The sequence below is a fragment of the Hesperophylax consimilis genome, chromosome 7, assembly GCF_061612785.1.
Source record: "Hesperophylax consimilis isolate HC1 chromosome 7, BYU_Hcon_1.0, whole genome shotgun sequence".
Classification (NCBI taxonomy): Eukaryota; Metazoa; Arthropoda; class Insecta; order Trichoptera; family Limnephilidae; genus Hesperophylax; species Hesperophylax consimilis.
In genome coordinates, this window is record NC_142842.1 from 6,411,115 (window position 1) to 6,438,245 (window position 27,131).

General features: G+C 35.9%; 2 protein-coding genes across 3 annotated transcripts; one reads left to right on the forward strand and one right to left on the reverse strand.

Moving 5' to 3' along the window:
- Positions 1 to 414: 414 nt before the first annotated feature.
- On the reverse strand, positions 415 to 7,874 carry Tgs1 (Trimethylguanosine synthase 1). Of its 2 annotated transcripts, none has more exons than XM_089633162.1 (7): positions 7,657 to 7,874; positions 7,418 to 7,562; positions 6,004 to 7,337; positions 5,126 to 5,369; positions 3,105 to 3,633; positions 2,654 to 2,829; positions 415 to 2,360 (listed from the first exon to the last, which is right to left on the reverse strand). In XM_089633162.1, the coding sequence occupies exons 1-7, from the start codon at positions 7,761 to 7,763 to the stop codon at positions 2,130 to 2,132; spliced, it is 2,766 nt and encodes a 921-aa protein (XP_089489288.1). In that variant the 5' UTR covers positions 7,764 to 7,874; the 3' UTR covers positions 415 to 2,129. The 2 variants fall into 2 exon arrangements, with proteins under 2 accessions (XP_089489288.1, XP_089489287.1); XM_089633161.1 differs by having other exon boundaries at positions 3,105 to 3,651.
- Positions 7,875 to 12,659: 4,785 nt separating this feature from the next.
- On the forward strand, positions 12,660 to 24,110 carry LOC149422223 (putative inositol monophosphatase 3). The gene is made up of 3 exons (XM_089633164.1): positions 12,660 to 13,329; positions 15,294 to 15,442; positions 18,333 to 24,110. The coding sequence occupies exons 1-3, from the start codon at positions 12,825 to 12,827 to the stop codon at positions 18,711 to 18,713; spliced, it is 1,035 nt and encodes a 344-aa protein (XP_089489290.1). The 5' UTR covers positions 12,660 to 12,824; the 3' UTR covers positions 18,714 to 24,110.
- Positions 24,111 to 27,131: the final 3,021 nt, after the last annotated feature.

Below are 27,131 nucleotides of genomic sequence, written 5' to 3' on the forward strand. Positions count from 1 at the left end.
TATCGCCCTGGTGTAAGGCCACCATTCAGAATTGAAACATTGCTTGTAAAGGCTTTAACCGTGTTTGGTGACTAGATCTCAATAACCAGGTACTCCCCCACTTTCCTAATCCCCTTCCTCTCTCCACTATCTTCAGTCTCACAACATATTGCCGATATATATTATTACCATTAGGCACAATCAAAAAAAAATCATATCTCCAAGCCGTTCTGGGGAAACTACTTACAGTAGATTATATAATTATTTTTTATAAATATATAAATACATTCTGTAAGACGGTACAATTTACAAAAATATCAGTTTGCAAAAAACAAGTTATTATGAAAATAGAATCAGCTAGCGGACGGCGAAAATTTAGCGAGAGTTAATCAAATCTCTTTTCATGTTCAAAGGATTGAAATCAAACAAAAAATGGACGAGAAGCATTCCTTGAGAATGAGTTTATTAGCGGTAGTTAAACAAGTTCACATTGATACATAGCCAGAGTCGATTACAAGTCACACCACACACACATGACGTTTATTATATAAAAACCTAAAACACTGCAGTCGATAATCGTAACATTTTACAGACAATCTACATTGAGCATTATGTAAGTATACTTAAAGCCGATATGTATTCTACCGATTATTGTATTACATTGCGCAATGTAAAATGTTTAAAAGTAACACACACATTGATGTAGAAAATGAGATTCGTAATGCCAAAAATAACCACATTTGCAGTGATGACGATATTTGCAAAAATGGAAGCTTACAATCAAGGAAAACAACGTGAATTCCTTTGATTTGTGAATTTAAACGAAGCGATTTGTTTTACTGTTAATATTGGAATGAAGACATTTTTCAGTCGTACTAAGTTTGAACATTGGAGAAGATGCGATGTCTCTTTTATATCTGGGAAAAAAACATTATTAATGGTTTTATTTTACCTGGATTTATCCATCTGATGACAACATTTGTTACATGTTTCATTACCATTGCTGTACAAATTAATTTTTCAGGCAACACATCACTGTTAGCTCATCGTCCCACAGGTCGGTAAGCAATCAACATAAACTGAATGTTGCAAGACCCTGTGTAGAAAAGTTCCACACTTAGCTGCGCTGCAGACCATTACCTTACTATAAGCGAACTTAATTTTCTGGGCAGGGTCTTACAGCATTCGGTTTATGTCGATTGCTCACCGACCCGTGGGACGATGGGGTTAGTTTAGTTTGTGATAGTTCGAGATAGATTAGATCGAGGACGGTTATCTAAACTTTTCTACATCAATGATCAATACATAATTATATGTACCTACACTATTAAAAATTATGGTGATTGTTCAGGAATCGGAATGAAGATTTTGCAGTGCGGCAAACGCTGCAGAACCCATAAGTCTTGTTGTGAAGTTACAGTAATATTACTCTTAAGACAGGTTGTTTCGGAGTATTTGAACAATTCATCAAATTTCAACATTCATTTTCAAGTTTTGTGAAAGATTTTTTCAAGTTCTGTTTTTATTTCAGTTTTGTCAAGCAACTAGCCTATAATGATATAATAACAGAACTTCAATAGGACTTTCACAGAACCCGAAAATGAACGTTGAAATTTGATGAATTGTTCAGATTCTTCGAAACAACCCGTCCTTAGTGTTTTAAAGTAAAAATTTATGATTGCATCATATTTCAAATTTTCTGTTGAATGTGTAAAACAACTCTGTATTTCAAAAGTCAAAGGTCAGACAGATGTCTCATTTTTTTTATTGCTCAGTAAAAAGTGTGAAATAATCGGTTTGCATAACATAATATCTGGAATCTGGACAACAATCACATTTGATTTGATGCAGTTAGGTTATCAGTTATCAGTTACCAATCGTTGTGGCCTAACTTTATGAAATGTCGTAGGGCAGCCATTTCTATACCTTTGTGTAGATTTATAAGCTAATGAAAATATATAAAACCTTATACATAAGTTATTTTTACAAAACAGTGGACAGCGATCCTTTGACTTTGTAGGTACAGAACTTCAGTAATGCGAAAATATTTGGAGATTTATGCATTACTACTGAATACACTTTATTGCTTATTAAATAATTAAATATCAAACTAGTCTGGTAAACGGTTAGGAAGTCGTTTGAGTCAACTGCTATTCCTTGAGGAGTTCCCCGTAGAAGGCGGTGAGCGCTATCAGCTTCTTGTCCAGGAAGTTCTGCTCGATTTCAACAGAGTGGCCCGGCCCGGCCATGATCACCAGCTGGTTGGTGTCGGTGTTGCGCGGGAGGAAGATGGCCACATTGTCGGAGATCTTGCGGGACAGCTGCATGAGTTCTGATCCGGGCAGCGGGATCAGCATGGTTTCCAGGTCGTAGCTCGGCACCTAAAGAATGCAACAAAACTCCCGGTTAGTTTGTCGAACAGTCAAAGCGGTTCTTCCAGAATCAAGAGCATTTGACTTCGGGTCTAAAATGACATCTACGTTGACATAACTCTAAATATGCTCAGGAATTGTTGATAAAAATCTGTTAGGTACATGCTGATACACCCTGCATATAAGGGATTGGGGCATTGAAGAAAAATAGACATGAAAAGTAGGCGATGGGCCCAAAAAGGTTGAGAATTTCAGGATTAGAAGATTATGTATTTTAATATTTAAGAAGTAGTGCTACAGACCTTGGTGTAGTTGATACCGCCCCAAGGGGGACTGAGGAACACCACGTCCGCTTTGAGGGAAGGAGCGAGGGCCAAGAAATCCCCCACAATGAACTCTATCCTCTCCGCCACTCCGTACACACTTGCATTATGTCGTGCCAGCTCTATCTTCACCGGGTCCATGTCTATAGCTATCACTGCAAACATTTGCTATTTTAATCTCACATGTTAAAGGAAAAACAGATCACAAACTGCATCAGAAGATGTTGTGCAGTTATAGTATAAGCATGTTTAGTTGTACAACCTGAAAGGCTTGAAGTTTAAACAAATTTGTAGACTATTGTCATACATTTGGACAATGCCACCAATCTGCAAAATCGAATTCAACATGCCTAAAGCAAGTGAAATAAATGGTAAAACTGCCTCTCTGAACCTTCATTTCTGAAACAAAGTAGATGCTGGTGTCATTTACCTCTTTCGCAGGTAAGTGCAAACTGAATGGTGTTCCCTCCCGCCCCGCAGAAGCCATCGATGATCAGGTCACAGCGGCACCGCTCCGCCAGGTGTTCGGCCACCTTCTCCGGAGTGACGCTAAACCAGCTCTCCCGGTCCAGGCGGATCCCAAGATCGAACTTGGAGAACAGAGAATACCTCTGGTACCAGTACTTGAGCAGATCAGGCTCGGCCGCAAGTTCTGCCGGCAGACCGGGTGGGATTTTCTTGGCGCCTTTACGCTTCTTCTTTTTTTCACGTTTGCCGACGCGACCTTCCCGGCTGTCTTCGCAGACTTCTGTAGAACTTCCAAGTTCCAGTCGCCATTCTTTCTTCTTCTCCGTGGTGTCGGCTTCCCCATCTTCTTCCTCCTCTGCGAGGGAGTAAGTGTCGGAGCAGGGCAGCTTGGCGATGCTGAGCAGAGGTTTGTGTATGTGTTTGGCCACGGGCAGACAGTGGGAGTCATCTGAACTGTCGTCACTTCGATTATTGGTTTCCTCAGTCGCTTCCTTGAGAAATTGTTTCACCTGCAAATTATTATATATTTTTAATTTAACCAGCAAATATGTGTGAAAGTGACAATATGTTTAGCTATCTGAGAATAAAAACATGACTTGGTAGCTAATCCTAATAAAAGAGCTCAAACACAGGCAGGCACTGAACATACTAGTCCCAGCCAAAGATCGTACGTAGGTCATCGACGATCGTCCTCTTTCTTTTCACGCGTCTTGTATCACAATGAAAGAGACAGAAGATACTAGAACAATGACATCACGTACAACCTCTTGCAGTGTCTACTATACAACAATTTATAATAACAATAATATTTTTGTTATTAAATTTCTTACATATCACATATTTAGATTTAATGCATATCAACTATGGTTCGGTAAAACTATGGTTTGGTAAAACCATAGTTGATGCCACAAAGGTTGTTTGTTTATCAAAATTTTTATGTAAAGTATTGCATAATTCTATTTATAATTTTGAGAAATTTGAGGGTTAAGGTTTAAGGGAAGAAAAGCAGAGCCATCTGTTGGACGTAAAAGCAACACGCGCTACTGTTTCTCTATTTCCACAGATAGACTGAGCAACAGCAACGCATGGCGGGGTACAGCTAGTTTAGAATGAAAATGTTGCTTAACCTTTTGAACGCGTTAATTTGCTCCGTTTTATCTATACCCGTACGCGGTACATATTTTCAAATACCTATGCACGCAATTAAATGTCAAATTATAACATTCTGGCATGATTTATTGGACTATATAGACAGAACAGATTATTGTCCACAATATGATAACAAATCCTCGTGTGTCAACACTCTTAGATGTTTATAAAAACAAAAACATCAAATTTCATACAAAGACGTACCGTATATTTTGAATGTGGTCCCGCCATTCACTCGGAGTCATAAATAAACAACTCTCGGTGTGTGTGTACTTAGGCCACTGTGTTTATAGACACAAGTGGGACACCATGATCACTTATCATTCTTAGTTATGAAAAGTTGTGAATGACAAACTAGTACTAACGCCATCCGTTGACAAAAATGTAAACTAAAGGACTAAAAGGCGCGAAGAGGCGCACTTGGTTATCGATCTTTTTTTATGAAATACAATTTTATTTTTGAGAAATTCTTGTAGATGTCAGCATCGTGATAGTTCTACAAATGTCCAAGTGAGCAAGAAATACATTTATGACGAAAGAGAGCGGGAATATCGGCCGTCAAAGTTGCCGTATCAACTGTTGATACAGCCGCGTGTGAGTATAGACTTTTTGCCGTAACAACAGTTGATACGGCCGCGTGCAAAGAGTTAAGATGACTATGTATAGCTACCCCATAGAATAAAGAAAAAAAATAGAAGTGCTTTCCCCACAAATATAAATGGAAACAAATGTTCCATTTAACACACGCTGTGTCACTTAAATTTACTTTATTTAATTCTGTCAGGGATAGGCTGCACCTGAATTGTTAAGTTACGTTAGAACCAAAAGACTTACCTTCTCAATATTGGAAGTGATGGCGTTCCCCTCCTCATCAAAGTAGGTGTGCCTCGACGTCTTGATGATGCGGGGCAACTTCAGCTGCCTGTTCTGCTGGCGAATGTGCTTCTTGCGGTACACCACCTCCCCGCTGAGCTCCTGCCCCTCGGGCCCCTCTGCCCCCACCCCAAACTCAAACCCCATCAGGGAGAAGGCCCCCTTCACCTTGTCCAGGCTGGACTCCTCCGTGTCACTTTCATGGCTGTGAATTAAAAAGGAGATTCATTTGAATTAAAACCTAGAACAGCACAAGAACAAGCAGTACAAGCACAACAATATATAAGTTTTATAATATATTATCATACGTAGAATTTATAAATCATCCTTAAAAATGAATAAAACACCATCCCATTAAAACACATTTTGGTTGGTACGACTGAACTGCTGATTCATCACAACCAGTCTACGTGCGAAATATATCTATGGTCTATAATATCCTCATCAAGCTTGCCAATTCGGGGAGAATTGCGGGAATTTCTATGATTTTTTAACAATTGGGTTTTTTGCGGGGATAACGTTGTGGGGAATAAAGCGGGGATTCTGTGCATTTCTTGATTATCCAACCATATTGAAAAATAATATTTACAATAATTGTGAGAATGCACTATATTTTAGTTTGCAGAAATTTTTTGAAAGCCTTGTAAAAAGGAGAAAATCCGAAAATGATTACATATTTAATAAAAAATAAACGCTAATTTCAATTGAATGTTTTATCATTTTGAAGGTAAAGGAAATTGTCTCTACTCATTACGATTACTTCAGACGAGCATTATTTGAGAAAGTCCACCTTTTTCACACTCAGCTCAATAAGAAAAATAAACATATGAGTTAGTTACCTTCTCTTTAGTGTAGCAGCTCTGTTATTCTGATAGGGGGGCTCGTCCCCACTGTCTTGTGGGTTTGCCCCGGTCGGTGTGGTGGCACTGATGACGGGTCTCTGTGTCTGTCCTGACCCTCCTGCAGCTGCTGTGGTTTTTTCCCCTCCACCTCCAGCCCCCACATCACCATCTCCGTCCTGAGGGCTCGTCTGCATGGATGAGGCTCCATCATCTTCAATAGCCAAAGACTGTAAAAGATACCCGACAGATTGGATGTATTTCGTATTGCCCGCTTTATTGGTTCGCTTTTTAGACCCCTTTCTTCTCTGCGATGACTTCTGCAGCTCCGGGCTGGATCCCGTGTCCTCAGCGCGGCGAGCCTCGATGACAGAAGGGAACTCTTGGGAATTACTCTCGCTGAAATCTAGGCCGTCATCACGATATTCATCACTGGGCTTTGATTCCACTTGGTCAGGGTGGATGATAAAATACTTATCAAAGTGAATTGCGTACTGCTCATCGAAGTGTGTCTTCCAAAGGATCTGCCAGTATTGATCTACCTGCGTGTCTTCTTCCTGACTGTGTTCGGGAAGTAAAGCCTCACGCTCTGAGGAGCCTGTGCTGCTCAATGCGTCCTCTGATGAACCGGTGGAGGAGAGGGTGCTAAGGTTGGATTCAGAAGAGTCTGTGGGCATATGACTGGAGTTGATTTCGTAGCTGGTTATCTTAGTCACATTTGTCATGGAGTCGGACATCCCCACCGTAGGGGGGATGCCGCTGACCACTGAGTCACAGCGCGGGCTGAGCAGTTGGTCGTTCTCAGAGTAAGAGCGCACCTTTGCTTTTCCGTGACTCCAGGTGTCATCGGGGGACAGGGGGCTCCAGCCCTCTCCTTCTTTGCCTCGTCCCCCGGGGTCGGAGAGGTTTTCTCTCTCCTTATCCAGCATCTCGGGGGTACTCTTCCCCCCAACCTTTCCTTCTCTCTTACGCCTTTTCTTATTGTAAGAGCTGGGGAATTTATCTCTTTCTGAGAGACGCCGATTATCTAAAGGGTCTAAATCTTTGTTGTCTGCGGTATTGTCTAAATAGGATGGATTGATGTAGTCGCTGTACTTCTCTATCCAGGAGGCCCAGATGAGGCGCTCCCAGTTGACAGCCCAGAAGCGCTCCCAAGACTCCTGCAGCGTGTAGTCCTCCTGCTTTAAGGCAGGGGCGGGCGAGGGGAAAGAAAGGTCGGCTCCGCTGTCGCTGGGCTGCAGGGGTCTCGCCAGACTGCCCACGTCGTGCTCGTCGGTCGAGTAGTTGTTGTCCGTGTGGGAGGCGCTGCAGTAACAGCTAACACCTTCATCTTTCTAAAAGTTGACAATCTATTAGAAAACGATTTAGAGTTTTATCACGGAAATAATGGGCGATAGAAAAACGCTAAGCTCACCTCTCGGTGGGAAGTCTCGTCGGAGAAATGCACGTGTATATTATTGGCATCCCATTCCGCCGTATTTTGTTTCGTCTCATCGATATCGCTTTGACTCAATTCATCCTTATCGTTGATAAATGAATCGTACACTCCGTTATTATTCCTGTTTCAAAATATAAAAGTAACTTTAAGTACAATCTGATAAGTACGATTGAAATTAAAAATATGTCACGGAAATAAGAGAGACCAAAGTTTACCTCAAGAATACTCTACTACAGAGGCAGTAAATATAGCTCTCCTCCGATTTATTCGGACCCAAATTAAAATGGACCTCCGCCAAAGGTTCCCATTGATGGTCACCCATAATTTTGGAACTAAATTACGAAAAACATTTCAAAACATTACTCATTCCCACATTTCTGCTGCCATTTTTAGTATTGACAAGCACTGACAAATACATAGATAATGTAAATTGTTAGATGGATGGGTATTTCAGGTACACCAACCTCAGGAAATATTTGATCCCTTCTAGTGATGACCAAGACAAAGTGTGGTATATTGAAATGGTTAAGTGTCAGCTACACTACTCGCTTCGACGCTTCGACGAAGTCCTCGACGAAGTTAGCCGAAGTTCGAAGTGCGTGCCCACACACTCGTGCAACTTCGCGAGTAACTCAGTCCAACTCAGTCTCTCGGACTCGAGTCCTTTGACTCGGGCGCATTTACCGACAACAATCGGAAGTCGGGCGAAGCGAAGCGAAGTTGCCCGAAGCGAAGTGAAGTTCGTGCCCACACTATCGTATTCGGTCAACTTCGCGAGTAATGTAGCTGGGTCATTCCGCCGTTTCGTTCAAATTTGCCTGTTTCCGCGGATTTTTTTTTTTTGCCTTTTTACTATATATTTTTATAGAAATGGGTTCCCGTACCTATCAGATGTATAAAAGTGAAAAGGGCACCTTTGTGCGACACTTGGATTCGAAGAAAATTGATGGAAGGTAATGAAGGTGTGGATGGTAATGAAAAACTGTTGGATGGTAATTTAAAAATTTGGATGGTAATGAAGTTTGGTAATGAAATATTAATAGATGGTAGTGAACATGTTTAAGGTTCTTAAAATGTCTGTGAATAATGAAATTTGAATAGAAATTGAATAATAAAATAGATTTCAAATCATGCTAAGTATCATTTGACGTGGTGAGCGGATTAAGAAAAAGAAGAAAAACCTATTATAGTGAAAAACTAAATGCTTTATTCAGACTTTTGAACATTGGAGACAAGAAATACATTTTTTCATACGTAATCAGTTCTGCTTACTTATGCTTTTGCAATATCTGTATGAATTGTTAAAAAATAATGGAAAAAATATCAAAATACAAATTAAGAAAAGGCAGCTGGAACATCAAACCCAACACAACTAAAATTTTCCTATTATACTACTTACCCAGAAATTATAAGGAATAGTCAAATTCTTTATAATTACGTTTTATAAGTAGGTTTGTACACAAGAAATACAAAATTTTCACATTCCTAAGCAAACATTGTAATATTTGAAAAATAGAAATAATAAAAATAATAATTAAAAATAAGAAAAAATCAGAAGTCAATTGATATGCAGTTTAAAATAAAATCAGAGATACTTAAAACAAACACAACATATGTAACTAATAAGTACAAGATAAAGGTCTTACATCTAAATAGGAACATAATATTTAAGGAACTTGAGATCATTCTTGTGAAAGTTTTTGCTGGAAAACTATTTCAAATCAAAGTTCGGCAAATTTTTGAAAGTGAATTGTCCTCTTTCATTCTCATCTGGATCTTGCAAGCGCTGAAGAATTTGTGATTCCAAAATGAAATCGTCGTCACTAATTGTTGGCCAGACAAATTTTTTGGAATTCCCTTGAGCTTTTTTCAAAAAAATTACTTTGTACTCTAGTGTGTACTCATGTTTTCCAATAATTTTCCCAATGAAATGATGTGTCGTGTTAGTTATTTTATATTGAACCATTATCCAGTCATCTAAGTAGTATTTGAATGGCGCCTCCTTATCCTCTTTGTTGGTTTCCTCGTCAATGTCCATGTGTGGGAGTTCCACAGTTTTGGGGGACTGCTGTTTTGATTCATCGAAATCAGGATATTTTACTCTTAGGGATCGGATGAACTTCTCGAACTCACATTGATCGAAAGGATTGAATTCTTGCGTACTATTTTTATAAAGGGAATAATGCTGATAGTCGAACGGGACGTTTGAGAGTATTTTCACTTTACATTTCTTTTCTATAGTTTTAGCAGGCTCTGGCGTTGAAGTAATAGTATCGTCCAAAAACATGGAGCCGTCGAATTCGCTCAATAGCATATTGTCATCAATATTATTGAAAATAGTAGGCGAGTCAATTTGTAGGCTTAAGTTTTCAATATTCATGTCAACTGTGACATCTACCCGTCTGGCTGTCTACATAGTAAAGTACTCCTGTATGAAGAGAGACTTGTCCTCAGCTGCCACCAAAATGAAAGGACTGAATTTCTTCATGGTATTTCAACCAATAGTTCTCGCTAAAATCAACATGTATGAGAACCTCCGTGTCTGTCAGATTATCTTTCAATTCTCTGATAGCGGAGTACTGCATTACGATGTTTCGTGTGTGTTTTAAGAAAACATTCATGGTGGCACCTAACTTTTCGATTATTTTACGAGGGTTGTCCTCGAGCTTCTTTTTAGTTGTTATGGTTTTCATTTTCTGGATTCCATCCTTTCCCCTGTAGGTTTGTTTTTCTATTGTCCACTCATAGTAGTTAATGTTTGTGCTGTTATTAAATTCTCCGTAATTATATCATTGAATAAAAAAATCGATTTTCAAATAAAAATTCGCAGGGTAAATTTTAACAGATTGTTTTTCCATATCAGTAAATAGATAAAACGAAAATATGTATTTCACCAAAACTGAAATTGTCCGACGCTAGAACGCAAGAAACTGCTTTTATTGATAATATTAACTTTTATGAACCCCCAAACATGGTCCCAGATGCACGTAAAAATAACCCTTACAAATTTATCACTACCCTCCACACCTCTAAATTACCATCCGGCAAAAAATTTTACGATACGGAAGGTAATGAGACGGAGGGTAATGAGGTTTTGACAATCTTTCCTTAATAACTCGCTTAATAATGACATTAAAAATCTTTATGTTTCAATAAAAATAGTCCGACTAATTATAGTTTATAGGTTCATGATTCGAATTTTTAAAACATGTACTTACTTTAAAAAATGCTGGAAGGTAATGATGCCTGGTCGGTGACAAAGTCGTTTTCGAGCACGGAGATCGCAGATATTTCTTTATTCAGCGACGCACGTCCTCCCCCGTCCAGATATAGCGGTACACTGATTAGTAACGGAGGTGCGGGGTGGGGTACAGCTGACGAACAGTGACAAACACGGTCACAATTTTAATTACCGCTTTGGCGGAAGACGACAGCGATTTTTTCTGGACAAAAACAAAATCTCAATTCTTTCTATGATACAGTAACTTTAAAAATAAATTAAACACCAATAAATATGCAAAATTAGTTGTACATTCAGGTCGATTAATGAATGTAGTGATTTTACTAGTGTAAAATGTTCTTATTTATTGATCAATTTACCGGTCCCTCATTTACACGGGGAAGGTAATGAGATTTTAGCATGTTTTTTGTATACTATAAAGTTATTAAGTAACAAATGCCTAATCCGGTAAATACTACTTTTTCCTTTTTTAAATAATACATTTTCCAATAAAACTTTCTTGAAAAACATTATTTTTCATATGACTTTTTTGCAAGAACATGCGATTTGAACGAAACGGCGGAATGACCCAGCTGGGCTTTAACATTTTGCTAGGTAATAACTTCATTTGCAAAAATGGCTAAACCAGTGTTTTGATACTGACAATGATGTTTGTTACCGTTTATTGATGTTTATGATGTTTACTTGCAGATATCAACGTAATATTGTTATAATGATTTAGCTGAATTGAATTACTTCGAATTTGAATGCTTTTCATAAGACGTTAAATTTATAATATCTACATTTAAATTGAATAAATAGTACAAATAATTTTGGTGTCTACTTCCAAATTTAAGAAAATACTATACTTGAATATTTACACTGGAGGGTTGGAATCTCCTCACATTTCTCATTATTATAAGGACACATTTCTCATAAGTCATTTTTCAATAAAATAAAATATTTCAAAATAATGAAAATATTTCATCCCCACGAACATAAAAACGTGGACACAACAATATCGAATATAATATTAAATTTATATATCGGGCCGACTCCGTTTTTCACAACAAATACATATATAACCTGATTATACATTCAACCTTACATTCTTTATGGAGCGTGGTGGTTTTTCACAAAAATGGCGCAAAAAATTATCTCCCAATTTATTATAAGTCAGAATCTCATTTTTTACTCACACTAAATATACGAGCGTCGTAAATCCCAACCTAAAATATGAATTAATTGTTCGCATACTCGTAGCTTCTTTGGTTGGTAGAAAACATTTTTAATAAACAGCTAATATCTAAAACCTATTATTCCAACATTTAATATTTAGCAAAGAATAATTGCGTAGTCTCAAATGCGTATCAAATCATATATGAGGTAGTACGTAACACAATGTACCCACGGAAATATCTCGTTTGTCAAGCAATCAGAGATACTTTTGATGTATCTCGGATTTGGAAACCGATGAATTCTGACCAATGACGTTACAGCTTTTATATCGATTAATTCTGACCAACGAAGTGACTGCTTTAATATCGATAAATTCTTTTTTGCTATTTGTTTTTGGGGTGTTATGCCGTGTTACGCTAACTCCTTCTTTAGCCTGGCTAAACTGGCTAACTCCTTCTTTTGGCTAAAGAAGAGTTAGCGTAACACGGCATAACACCCCAAAAACAAATAGCAAAAATACTTTTGGCCGTGAAAATCTTAAATCATATTCGATGAATTCTGATAAATGACGTGACGGTTGTGGTTTTAGTTTTTGAGAATCGATTTGTCCATGAATCACAATGAATCGAAATATTTCGATTGTCAAAAAGATCGAGTAAATCATCAACGAATCAATTCATCGTGAGTGGTTTATTTATGATCATTTATGATTGTGCCGATCGCTATCTATGCGCACAGGAGTGGTTTATTTATGCGCACAGGAGAGTGGTTTGTTTATGGCGCACAGGTAAGTGTGACCAACTTAACGAGTGTTGGATCTGGTTGGATCTGACGTATGTAAAAATATAAATAAAGTCAGCGCTCGGGTTTAATCATAATAAATGTGTCTTTATTTGTGAATTGATATGCTATTAGTAAAAATGAAATTATGAATTTTAAATGTTTGAAAAAAACATTTAATCGTTGAAATCGAACATTACAAACATGAATTTTGGCGGTACTGTTCGGCTTAGTCGAGCGGGATGGCTTCTCGCATTCTTTTTCGGTGTAATCATATTCTTCATGTACTTTAGTAGATTTTTGACGCCGGGCAATGGCGAGGATAAGAACTTGGTAGATTTGAAAGAGCTCCTGATCGGTGCTATTGAAGCCTCAAAATTGGGAGGGAAGAAAGTTATAGCGGGGACTAAGGGAGAGCTTCATGTGAAGAGTAAAGGCAAGACATTGGAAGGGGCTAATGACCCCGTGACCGATGCAGACTTCGCCTCTCATTGTGAGATGTACCACAGCCTGGCCAGAGCCTTTCCCTTGGTGCATATCAGGTCGGAAGAGGATTCTCCTGATGGGGGAGTTTGCCCGGAGAGCTCTGTACTGATGCTGGTTAATCCTTCAGAATTCCCGGCTATTGCTCCTCTTCCCAGTGCGTATGTGGACCCTAAAGACGTCACTGTTTGGATTGACCCGTTAGACGCTACCAAAGAATACACAGGTAACTATTTATTTTACTTCGTAAGCCTTTTGACATCCCGTTTTAGGCATAAGCCTGCCTTAAATGTTCCCATTTTGGTTGATTCTTGTCAGTTCTCTCATCTGTGGGAAACTTCTGTTTCCTAATGAAGACCCCATTTAACAATATTGTAATTTGAAATGTATCTGTTACTTGTGCTAAATACCCAACATGGTCCCATATGAGTCTAGATATCTTTCTATCGCAAGGAGATCTAGTATTGTATAAGGATAACACATATTCTAATTTTCAATTTAGTTTAGTACCATAGAACTAGAATTAGAGGCGCTACTGCATACTAATATCTCGTCGAAACTTGTTCCAGTATTAGAACACGATAAGCGGTGCACGTAGACCGAAATCGGTAGTTTTAGTTGGAGGTCACAAAACGGAACCCATTTTTTCGCTTCATGTCTCATCTATACATATAGTATCTACATGATTAAATAACATTTTACAACTGGACTCATAATCTGTGTCAAAATAATTACTGTACAATAGGTCGTAAAAAGCATGTAAAACTTGATAAGGCTTGTTAATAAAATAGTTTTTATTGTGATTTTCATCAAGTAAGAATATTTTTATTATTTCTGATTTTACGCATTTCTCTCTAAAGAGATTAGAATAATAATACTTGGCTAATTAATTAAGAAAGTACAATTTTTATGAAATATCACAATATATAGTAGTTGTTTCTAATTTTCTCTTATTTAATAAATCAAAATTTCCTCTGAAATCATAAGGTTTGTAAGTAGGTACTTAAATACCTACTTACTTAATTATTATAAACCATAAAAATCTTAAGTAATATATTTTTTATTTCAAATAAGTCACCATCTCGATGAATATTCTTTTTTCAAACTTTTGCTCGTAGTGGAAACCACTATCATGCAAACTCTGGTGTTATAAAAAAGCAGTATCCAATATGGCCACCCATGGAAATAGAATGTGACAAACAAATTTACAGAGGGACGAAACGCAAAATGGTTGAGTTAAAACAGGACTTCGCTATGCTAAGTCAATTATTTGTATAATTTTCACATGCAGGGGTTTGAACCCGCGACACCTGGATCCGTAGTCGAGGATCTGAAAGTCAATTTAATTTTTTTATTATTTAAAACAACAATATTTTTAATTTTAAGGCGTTTTTTTAAATAAGTTGCATTAACGTAGGTAGCAGAAGTATAAAAATAAAAATAAAAGTATGTAGTTAGGTACCTACTGCACTAGCAGCAACAAATTAAAATATGTCGATATCTGATTTGATTCTGTTCAACAACTTAACCGTCATAACCATTGACAAGTTAGTCCTGAAAGATGTAAAATAAAATACTCTAATAGTCGGTGATGGAGAAAGCCATCGGGAACATAGAAATGATTTTTTTTTATTTTAATAAAAAGACAAATAACTTAGTTTACATCACTTTATTTGTACACAATCAACATGTTTCGTGAACAATGTTCACTTCTTCAGGATCAAACGTATACTAACGTAACTAAGTTATTTGTCTTTTTGTTAAAATAAATAATGCCATCACAAAGTGAAAACCTTTCCGAAGAAGTTTTCTTTGAAAAATTAATGAAATTTTATTTATTTATTTCGAAAAGATACATTACATTTATTGGAAGGAAGCTTTTGACTGTCCAACTAGGTAGGTTTCCCGTTTTAGGGCATTCAAATTAACAGGTTTCAAATTATCATACATGTACACAATTACAATTACATAACAGAAGATATCGGAAGCTCGAATGCTCTCCATGATAGCCGAGTTTTCAAACCTTCCACAAATCAGTTTGAAGAAATGTGTAGCACATCCCTTCTGACCCATGGATTGTTCATTCCATGCATACCCAACAGAAGGTCAGTAAGATAGAGCCACATTCACAGATTTAGCCAATTATTTCTATTATGTCATTGAGTAGTAACTCCTTGATTTGGCTTACAGATAAATTGCACCAGTTTGTGACGACCATGATTTGTGTGGCGGTGAAAGGAGTTCCGGTTATTGGTGTCATCCACCAGCCCTTCACGAAGCACACTTCCTGGGCCTGGCTCTCCACGCTCATGTCCACCGACCTCCTCACACCCTCCAAGGTGAGTACTATTCTCCACTAGCTCCAATACTGCTCGAAATTGAACTGTGATAACTGCATGCTCTCAATTGCTGTGATACACCGATTGAAGATTTGCATAATACAACACATTTTTAACCTCTGGTGCACCGGTATAGCCTTGAGGCTACGAAGATCGACTCTTAATGCCGAAAAAAAAATCAAAATTATTTTCAAGCTACATATTTATGACGGAAAATTCACAAACCAAAGCTTTTAAGTAGGGATCAAAGGGCTATGGTTAAAAAACAATGCAATCCTTTTTAAATACATCCATATCACTTTTGTTTACGTGAATGAATGCCGGAAACTCGACAGATAGACTCATTATACTGGACGTGAATCAGCACAAGACTGTAGATTTAGGGCGCCGGGTCCAAACAGTGTCTTCAGCCGATAGTGATGCTCCTTTATGGTTGATAGTGATGATAGTTGTAAAGTTGAAGATGATTGTAGAGTCTGCCTCCCGCACCCGGTGCTCAGTGAATGTTGGGCACTGGGTGTGCGGTTGTCTCTGCTCGTTTCTGGCTTTTGGCGGTTGCCTAACAGGGCCGGCTGATCTTGAGGAGGTAAACACCAGAAGATTTGGAGCACAGACTAGGCAATGCGAGGCAAGTGAAGGTCAGGAGTCACTTGTAGAAAGGTAGTAAAACACTTGTTTGTTTGTAAAGATGAATTGATTTATTGTAACTTATGTGGCTGCTTATATTCGATTCGGCCGACGCGCATGCGACGTGTGGCTGTCGGCAAAAAAGAGGTGGGGGATTTTACCCATACTACATGAGAGTACTTAAGCCACCGCAAAATGTTGCATATAAATTTTTGCGGTGGGCTTGCTGAAGGCGGAAATTTGAGACTTGCAGGCTCGCCTGTATTACATTGACATGGTTTTATGACATAATAGTTAACACAATTTGTATCTTGACAACTAGATTTTTAGTTTGTCAAGATACGACAAAAAATAAGAAACGTTTGTATATTAAGTTTGTAAATTTGATCTTGAAGCGATCAAATGTGTAAAAATGGTTATGACCAGAGATGTGCAAAATGGGTACCCAAAACCATTTGAAATGCAAAATGGAAATGGATCAAAACTTTTCCATTTGATAATGCAAAATGCAAAATGGTTTTTAGAAAAGCATTTCAAATGCAAAATACCTATTTTCAAAATGCATTGAAAATGCAAAATGGTTTCTCAGGTCAAACAATTAAAATAATTATAGAATTTTTAAACAATTTTGTCATTTAATATTGGACATCAATGTAGAACAAACATATTACATGATGGTAAATCCAACCACGACTACAGATTATGAAACCACAAAAAATTTGCGCAGGACTAATGTTGCCAACGTAAAAACATAGAAACTGCTATCTAACATTTAATATTACAGCGTCATAGCCCCATGTTCAGTATTTGAATCAGTGTTTTTTTTAATGGTATCACTCAATTGCCAGGGCTTCTACCAGGGAGCAACTTGACAAATGTAAATTATCTCTCATAGCGAGATTGAGGACCGACTGATATTTGGGGCTTATGAAAAAAAGATGAGTGGAGATAGTAGGAAGAATGTTGCAAAAAAGCATTTAAAATGGAAAATTCATTGAGAAAAGCATTTAAAATGCAAAATGGTTTTTAGAAAAGCATTTAAAATGCAAAATGGAAAATATCCATTTTGCACTTTGCATTTCCATTTGAAATGGATTTATTTGAAATAAAGCACATCTCTGGTTATGACAGTATTTTTCCGAGGTTCCTCGTAACATAGCGCTCCGAAAGAGGAAAGATTCACTATGATACGAGGTTCCTGGATTTTTGTAGAGGCAAATATGTAAAATTAATGATAAAAAATGGTTGCATTAAAATCGTTAAAATGGCATTTTTAAATATCTCCCCAGTGGTAGCATATCGCAAATAGTTTTTATTTGACTACCGCTAAGGAGATGTACAAGTTAAAACAGGTATTAGCAACATATTCGTAAAATTATAATTTGTTATCAAAATTTGTAAAGAGAAAGCTAAAGATCGATCCGCTCGACCGGGATACGCGCGCGATGCGGTATCGATGCTTTTCGGAGTCTAAAATTTCGGGCCATTTTGGCCGAAATGGGCTAGGAAATGTGCAGTGGCGGGGAGTGCGGAATTTGCCAGTGGCGTGGAGTTGGCACATTTTATAAATGTCAAGTAATTTTTAGAAAAAAGTTAAATATGACCAACAACGTCCGTTACACTCATTGTCGATGGCAATGCATTCTATTAACTTTTGATGGCCATCACGCTCACACAAAATAATATACAAAATAAATGTCGGTCCTACCCAATCAGGATTTGTTCAGTTGTTAGCTCGGTTGTTTTCAGTCCCTGGGGAGGAAGTTTCAATCCTCTGTCAAAGTATATAAATAAATATATTTTAAGTTTTAAGGTATTTTTTGCGCTAACGCCACTTTGTCTCCGGACGAAAATAAATTTTAATATAAGTATTTACTAAATTTCTAGGTCGTTATGTTTTAAATATAATAACAAAGTATATTAAAGATGAAGTCAAATAGTAAAACCAAGATTATGTGTCTCCTCAAATCGCCATCACTAGCCTTTTTCCTAGTGTGTCCGTTAACACCTCCTTGTAGCTCTGCCTGCCTCGTGGCAGTTCGCACTTATCATAGAGATGTGCTTCTCCAGTCGTCAAACTGTTGTCATGCTGGCCTCTGGTTAATCGATCTATTTAAGGACGATCGACATTTTGTAATGGGAATCGGGCACGATGTTTAAAACCATCACAAGTTATTTAGGGAGTTTTTTTTTTTAACTTGCCTCGCTGATTTTAACTATAACTAATATACCTAATACATAACATTTTGTATCATCATTTTAGGCAGACCCATCGAACCTGTCTCCCCACATCCTGGTGTCTATGTCGCATAAGGGCAAGGTAGAATCCCTGGCTAAGGAGGCCTTCGGCGTCCACTACAGCCTCTCCTCTGCCGCCGGGGCTGGCTACAAAGTCCTCGAGGTCGTCCACGGCAAAGCGGACATCTATCTCCACGACACGCACATCAAGAAGTGGGACGTCTGCGCCGGAAACGCGATAATCAACTCTATCGGCGGTCGCATGACCACGCTCAAGAACGAAACGTTAACCTATTCCTTTGATAGCGATGTCGTCAATAAGGACGGTCTTCTTGTGGCAGTGCAAAACCATAATTATTACATCGGCAAAGTGAATGCGGTCAGTAATAGTCTTAAAGATACCTAAAACTTGATACCCACTAACGAGAACGTAGCGAAACATTTAAAGTAGAGGTTGTGATAAAGAATGTTGTTCTGGAAGCTCTTATATTGAAAAATTTAATAATAAGAATTCTCAATTGGAATTAATTGGTACAGATGTTGGATTTCTCATTCTAAATTTGTATAGTATCGGGGAAATTCTTATTTTAAATTTGTTTAGTAGTTATCGAGAGAATTTTAACAGTGAGAGTACTCATTCTAATTATATAAAACAAGATGTCCGGCGTTGAAGTGCACGTCTTCGGGAGATGATTCTACATGATAGTTCAAGTAAAAAAGATACACAACTTTTTTCGAAATGTCAACTGTTAATGGCAGTTTTCAGGTAAAAAATGTTGAATTTTTTGCACGGAAAAACAAAAATTCTTTATTTCAAAAAATTTGAGATTTTCATAGCCAAAAGTATTATGGTGTTTTATTTTTGGGGTATTATGATGTGATTATCTACCTCCATTTTTAGCCAACCTTTCGGGGAGCGTTACAGTGCCCATAACCAGGGCTGATGTGTAATACCAAAAAAATCACTATAAAAATTCTTCTATAGAAAAATATTTTTGTATGGAAAAAAAATAGTGGGATTTCGAATTTTTAATTATTTCAAGTTATTTATCTTTTTTACTTCTACCACCATGTAGAATCACCCTGCGCATTTTACCCTCGGACACCCTGTATGTAGTAGTTATCAGGAATAATTTTACGGTGAGTTTACTGATTCTAAATTTTCCAAAGACAATTAGTGTAAATAAATATCTCGTGAAATTTGACCAATTTTTTTAGTAATCTCATTCTGTAATTTACCAAGTATTTATAGAAATTGGAGCCAGGTTTCTGATTCAGCATTTCCCTACAATTTTTATAGATTTCTCAAGAAATTCTAAATTAAGAATTCTCTCTACAAATTGTTTAGCGGTCTCGCTTCCTGGGATGGAGTATAATGTAATTTATTAAATGTGAATATCATTAGATTAGAGTGGAATATCATAAAGTTAATAAATTACAATAGTTTTTTGAACTGTCTTGTAAATAATAATTAGTGTTCTTTGCCGGTAAAATTGTCGGAAAAGTTCACATAAAATAATGAGCAAAGTAATTATGGTTCCTTGATAAGCATCATTTTGTCACATTATTAACAACATACATGATTATTGTAATATGCAAAATGCAATTGAAAAATAAAACTGCACGCTTCTGCGTGTCTGTATCGACATGCTCACAATCCTCTCTTAACCACTTAATACTCGGTTTTTTTTTAACAAAAATGAAACTGAAAACATCAGGTTATTTTATTTTTTATAAAGAGTTAACATAATTTAAAATTGACCAGTTCAAAAAAAAAACAAAACAGAAGCAATAAAAAATGTAAAAAAACTTAACCGTATTCAAAAAAATAAAACAATAAGACGCGAGCAGTTCGGGTTGTCGCGGTACGATACACGCGCCGTCCGCGAACACCGCTCGTTCAAAAGCATTAAGTGGTTAACCTAACGTAACCAGGGGATCAGTCAAATGGGGCAATACAAAAAGACACGGAATGTTGTTAGATTAGGTTAGGTTGGGTTTGGGTGAGAATTTCGGTAGTGTCTTGTTCAGTTTTATTTTCTTTTATATTTTACATCACTGTATCAGAAGGGTACCAATAATAATTGTTTATTTCGGATTGTGGGAAGTGTGGTGCAATACCACATATCCCATAATAGTAAATAAGAATATGTGGAAAGTGTGACATTCAATTAAAGGCAATTTTCCAATTGCTTCGACTAAAATGGAAAGCTTGACCAATCAAATTCAATCACTTTGCTCATAGTTTTACGTGTAATAAATCTATTAAATAATTTTATCAATACGAATTTGATTAATGCAATCACTGAATAAATTCTAGAATCGACCGCCGATTTCTATGCTCATTTTTTTTCTGCATTACTTTTCATACTAAGGATAGATTTTACACTGTAAGATTATTCAAAGAACTTGGCTGTTATTATTTTTTTTTAAGTTTGAAATTTTAATAATTTTTATAGACATTTAAGTTATATTTAAATCCTCAGGCCGCAGGCAAATTCTGCTGAGTATTTCCGCCTTGCAATAAAATCCAAATGAATGTAATATTTCTGAATGTATCCGAAAATTAAAAATTGTTTTTGAAAGGTGATTGAATACGCTTTCAAATTTTATTATTAGAAATAAACATATTTTCTGAAATATTAAAATTTAGAATGCAAACATATATTTTTTTAACTTAACTTTTTTTGTAACTAAAATTACTGATAATGAAAAAATGTATAAAAACACACATTTTACCAAACAAATTTATTACAAACATTATTGTCATTTCACATAAAAATAATTTTTTCAAATTGTTGTCAGAACCTTTGTTTCATAAAGGTATACATTTTAATCCTTCTATGGTTAATTTCTAGATTTGAATATAAAGCGTGGTGTTTTCTCTTTCTAACACTGTTTAGATCATATTTCTCACCATGGCAGTAAGGGAGACAACAATTTCTAGCACACGAGTTTTTCCCAAAGCAAACAAATTAACCTGAGGGATTAAATGACCAATAACAAGATACATAATACGCTTTTCAAAAATACTCATCTACATGTTTTTTATGTTTTTTTTTTTCACTCCACCTTTTTAAGTAGATTTTCGATCTGTAAGTGTATATGGTAACAGTAATAAGGACCAACTTCCACTCAAAACTATTGGTACAAATTAATTTGATCACATAACCTGGCATCTACTGTACAGTAAGGGGTACTTCACCACCTATGAGTAAACACATCAATTAGTGCTACTCGTTGAGTAATGTATATTATAATATGTTTCACCATCGCTCAGTAATGCTACCTGTCAAGTATCTAATAAGAATATCTGTTCAAAATTAAATTATCTGTGCAAAATTTTCACCGTGCGATCTGATTCTACTTTTGTCGTAACTTACTTGTTTTTTGCTAAATGATGTTTTTGTAAATTGTACTGTCTTAGCAGATAATGTGTTTATTATTTAAAAAATTGTATAAAATCTACCATGTGTAGTTTCCTCAGAATAGCTAGTCATAATCAGAGAAATGATTTTTTAAACATATTCTTAAGGATACGCTGGCGTTCAAGAGATCAAACTACTCAACACTGAATCCTGTAATTAACAGTTTACCATCATGTTAATCCTGTGATTAAAGTTACTTGAAGTGTATTTATTTAACCCTTTAGGCCTCTGGCATATTGAAAGTCGGACAATTTGTGTGTATTTCATCTTTTCAATAAAATCCAAATAAATTAAATATTTCTGAACATATCTGAAAAATAAAAACTGTTTTTGAAAGGTGATGAACTACGCATTCAAATTTTATTATTAGAAATAAACAATCAAGTTTTGAAATATTAAAATTCTTTTCAAACATAAAAAAAGTGTTAAAAATGGCTCTCGTTATCAAATTATTAAAAGCATCAATTACTCGCCTGAAATATCCATACAAATTGCAGGTTGGGAATAAGCTGACATAGCTCAGTAGTCCAGAGCACCTGACCGGACATCAGAAGGTGCGGGTTCAATTCCCGTTGGCGGCATTTATTTTTACTCTGGAGATATTTTCAATTTATATGGATATTTCAGGAGAGTAATTGATGCTTATAATAATTTGTTAACCTTTGTGCTATGCATAAAAACCTTGTCTTATAAACATTAGTTTATCATTAAAACAATAAGGCTCCCCTTAAGTTTTATCATCTAAACACTGAACTAAAATTACTGATGACGAAAAAAAATACATATTTTATTAGACAAATGTGTTATAAACATTATTGCTACCTCACATTTATGTCGTTTCATATAAAAATAATTGTTAAAAAATTCACAAACTTTCATAAATTTTTCTCAAATTGTGGTTGGAACCTTTAGTTTCAAATAGGTGTACATCTGAATAATTAATCTGTGGTTAATTTCTATATTTGAATATAAAGCATGATGTTTTCTGTTTCTATCAACGTTTAGTTCATATTTCTAACTGTGACAGTAAAGGAGACAACGATTAGTATGAGACTATAATATGAGCTGTTCCGAAAAGCGAACAAATTGACTCTACGGGTTAAATAGCCATTTGTTCCCAAAACCGAACAAATTAGCCTGAGGAGTTAAAAGATTACTCAGAGATGGTGAAAAAATCCCTAAACCATAAATTAATGCATACCTATTTGTTAAATGAACAGTTGTTTTGTTGTTATGTTTTCGATAGATCTGAATTAATGTTTGCATAATAATTAAATGTCTTCAAGCAGCCAATGAACTATGTATGTAGCACAAAGCATAATGAAGCAGCCCGATTTTCTAAAGTGTTAAAAGTATCTAAGCAATAATAATAATAAAATTCTTCATTCATAGTAATTATGTACTAATTTGAGATGATTTTTTTCTTATTTTGGTAGGAGTTACCTATTTAATGACCCTCAATAGTAGATTTGTTATTACATATAAAGAATGAAAGCTCAAATCATACGGGTGTCGTCGTGAATTCTGTACGGCAACTGCGTTAGTTTCCGTGCACTTAATTAATTAATTTTAAAATACTGCTGATTTTAGAACTACACAATAGCAATCGAATGAATCATACAAAGGTATACATAGTTGTAAGTACAAATTTACTTGTATCGATCAAGGCCGCAGGCTAATGTAGCATATACCACCAACTCATAGAGTTTAATGTTGCGTAATGTCGGGAAAATTTCAGAACAATATGTACATACAATATCAAATTGTGAAAACATCAGACAGATAGTCCGGAACATAGGTCTTGTCAAGGCATTGCTATTTCTAGGGAAAAATTGAGAGCTCCAAGTACAGAAAGGGAGTTTTTGACAAATCTAGGGAGAAATCAGTATCGGCGAAGATTTGTTTTTGACCTTTTTTTTTTACATAATTATTCTGAGCAATGGCTATCAAAAATCCTTGGAATTGCGAAAAACTCTGAGATATCAATAGCTTCGTCCTTCTTTATGAGGTTCGTTTTGCACCTCCCCCTAACTGAGTCGAAAACATCATTTTCAAAAATAAAACCTCTCTAAAATGTAGATATTTTATCACATTAAGGGATTTTTGAGGACTTTGCTAGGCAGCTTATATTTTAAGATATGTCAACCTTACCTCTTAGAGCCGACTGAAGTAATTAGCTACTATCGAGGGTCGTTAAACTAATGTATGCGAAAGCCAGTTTGTTTTTTTTTATATTCATATTAGTATATACATGATATAATTTATAAATTAGCAATAGTTCCTACCATTATAATATATTATTGTTTGATGGCATAGTTTATCAATCTGTGACTGGTTTGAACTGTTAATATTTTAATAAAATCTACCCAAGGTTATTTTACTTTTGAAGTTGATTCTCCGCTGATCTTCTTGTTTTGACGTACCGACCCATCCGCTTTCAGTCCTTCCCGTCCTGCTCCAATCTTAAGTTATGATTTCGGGTATCTCTTCAGAGAGCCCATTTTTATGTTAATACCTCACAAGAGTAACTGGAGCCAATAGGACTATGGCATAGTATGATTGGTAAGTATCTGGCTATTCCGATGTGGTCACCAAACTCAGCCATGATGCGTAGAGATGATTTGAGGAGAAATTCAAGAAAAACATAGAATAAATAATGACGCAAGAAGTGCCTAGTGCCTCAAATTTCAGTTTCTTAAGGCGATGCCATACGTAGTAATACAAAATCATGTGTTTTTAGTTTGAAAATTTGGTCGCCTAAAAATGTTTCAGATGCTTTAATTAAATATTGCGAGTAGAATACATCTTGGCCTTTGAAATGATTGAGTATTTTTTAGATAAGTCTTTTTATAAGCCCAGAAAAAAATAATGTAAAGGCCTATGAAAACTGCTTTAAAGTTCAAAATCTCCTACTTACAAATCCATTTTCGGTTATGATTTTATTGTATAATGTGGCAAATTAAGTTATTTATAAAATGATCGAAAAAAAATTAAATATTTATGCCTGAACATCTGTCAAATAAAATAAAAGGCACTTTTTGGACATGTTTTTTTCTTGCATAAATCAAAACAGGCGGATGGTGTTAAGCGGGAATTTAAACCTTATCGCCATCTACGTAAGGGTTGTTATTGAAAGCGGCTCAATTTAAAATATTACACGACGTAGTGCATCGCCTTAAGAATAAAAATAATACGCGGACGAATTGTATGGTGCTGTTTTTGTGATAAATCACCTCACGGGCGCTGACATAAATAAAGAACACAATTATTTATTACTTGTAATAAGTTTATTATACAATATATAGTTTTAAAATTTAGAGAGATAATGTAGCATTTTCACAAAACATCACTCAAATAATCATCGTAAGGGAGAAACATAATTTACGAAGATTTGGAATGAATACCGTGGATTGCACGGCTTACCATTAAAGGGATTTCAAATAGATCTCTAATACATTATTCAGAGCTAAACTGGCTCCTGTGTATGTGAAGGAAGAATCTAGATAACAAGGAAAATAAAACATTTTAAAATGATAATATCCTCTTTTAGAGAAATTTTACCAACGCCTATGGTAACTTTTTGCGTGATTTTTAACGCCAAAACTTAATAGCAGATGCATAAAATAGTCTGCAGTCAGGGGGCTTCACTGCTCTAAATATTTGGACTATGGTAGAAATTTTTTTGAACTTTATTCGTTAGTTCTCTTTCTGGCCACCTCCACAGCTAGTATATAAATCTGTATGGTTTTACATTCTAGCAAATCTATTTGAATTGATTGCTACTAGCTTTTATGTAAATGACACCGTTACATTTGACGGTGTAATGCAGACTGTTCTTGCAGTGGTCCGTAACCATAGATATCAAAAACAAAGGGAGATATGACATGGAAGCGTGCCGACTGTCACCCAACTATGACCAAAGTGGCAGAGCCAATGAAAGTTATGTCTTTACTACTAATCATGGTGCATGGCCCTCCTCCGTTGTTTCTATTATCTATGACTGCAACGCAGTTAGCACGTCAACTCTGGATACAAATGTGACGATTTTCATACTATACTTACCCCACTTAGACGAGGGAGGAAAAAGTATGGCAACGAGAATATAATTGAATAAAGTTGGAAGAGCCCGATACTTTCCTACCAGTTAGATATTTAAATTTTGAGTATTAACAATTATATCATGAATTTTCGAGCAACAAAGAATTGGAGTGCCAAAATGATAAAATTTCCTATATCACCGCCATACAACATACAACCAAAATTTAACAATGGCAAAAATATATTTTTTGTGTAACTTTGTTGTTCTAAATTACCATACGCATATCTGTTAAAACTACCTCACCGATTAGTTGACAAAAGTTAAATATATTTATATATTACATTTGGGTATAACATATATCTATGTATTTTGAATTATCTTAAGTGTCTGCTGAAATTGAAGTTACGATCGTAAGTGATCAATTATTCCAAAGGAAATGTTACCTTTTTTTATTTATTTATTTAGATTTTATTTTTTTAGATTTTACCACAAATAATTATGTGATTAATGTTTTCCGTAAGTGTCCAAGACTTTTTATACCTTTCACTATATGAAGCATCATGAATCCACACTGTTACTGTTAAAATCAAACTGAAAATTACTCAGTTTTGTAATAAGTATGTAAAAAAAAAAACTACATTATGTGGACTTTAACTCGACTCCATAACTCATTCCAGTGCAGAGATAATGCACTACGTCTTCCTCGGACGTCCCCGACTTCTTCTAAGATTCTAATAACTCTCTGAACACTCTTGGCACTAATAAGAACAAACTTTGTAATTTTCAGCCAAATCGGTGAATGTTAGAGGACTGCGTACAGGAAAAACAAAGAAACATTAATTTTTATATAGATTTGTTAGTTATTAAGTTTTGGCTATACGGTGGCGATTTATTTCCTTTCGAATGCAAATAATTTCAGAATATCGACCATTAATCAACGATGGAATTAGTCTGTCTGTAACTAACTTCGGCCTATAGAGTTTTTAGTATCCACTATTAAAAATCAGGGTGACAAAATTGCATCACACTAAAAGACTCCTATTTTGAGTAAGGCGTAAAGATTAGAAGGCTTAAGACACAGAATTAGCCTAGATAGATTTCTTTAGCGCAAATGCGAAAGATTGAGACTAAAGCAACGCGACACTTTAACTATGCCGATTGATATTTCATTTCAATTTGAATTAAATTCTAGGTTAGAATGGACGGAGAACTACTATTCTCCTGTTTTGAAGCTGTCAGATCTGCACTTAGTTTGTGGTGTTTCACAAAAGTTAAAATGTAACATTGGCTTCAAATGGTCTATCACCGCCATTTAGTTTTTTTTTTACATTTGAAAGGTCCACGTTGAACGCCGATT

What these genes read in the sequence shown, in the direction of transcription:
- Tgs1 (XM_089633161.1), bottom strand. Translation starts at nt 7,763, where the DNA reads ATGGGTGACCATCAATGGGAACCTTTGGCGGAGGTCCATTTTAATTTG. An exon ending in GCTGCTACACTAAAGAGAAG is followed by an intron (nt 5,370 to 6,003) that starts GTAACTAACTCA and finishes TTTAATTCACAG; the next exon opens with CCATGAAAGTGACACGGAGG. An exon ending in TGCACTTACCTGCGAAAGAG is followed by an intron (nt 2,830 to 3,104) that starts GTAAATGACACC and finishes AAATGTTTGCAG; the next exon opens with TGATAGCTATAGACATGGAC.
- LOC149422223 (XM_089633164.1), top strand. Translation starts at nt 12,825, where the DNA reads ATGAATTTTGGCGGTACTGTTCGGCTTAGTCGAGCGGGATGGCTTCTC. An exon ending in CGCTACCAAAGAATACACAG is followed by an intron (nt 13,330 to 15,293) that starts GTAACTATTTAT and finishes TTTGGCTTACAG; the next exon opens with ATAAATTGCACCAGTTTGTG. An exon ending in ACCTCCTCACACCCTCCAAG is followed by an intron (nt 15,443 to 18,332) that starts GTGAGTACTATT and finishes TCATCATTTTAG; the next exon opens with GCAGACCCATCGAACCTGTC.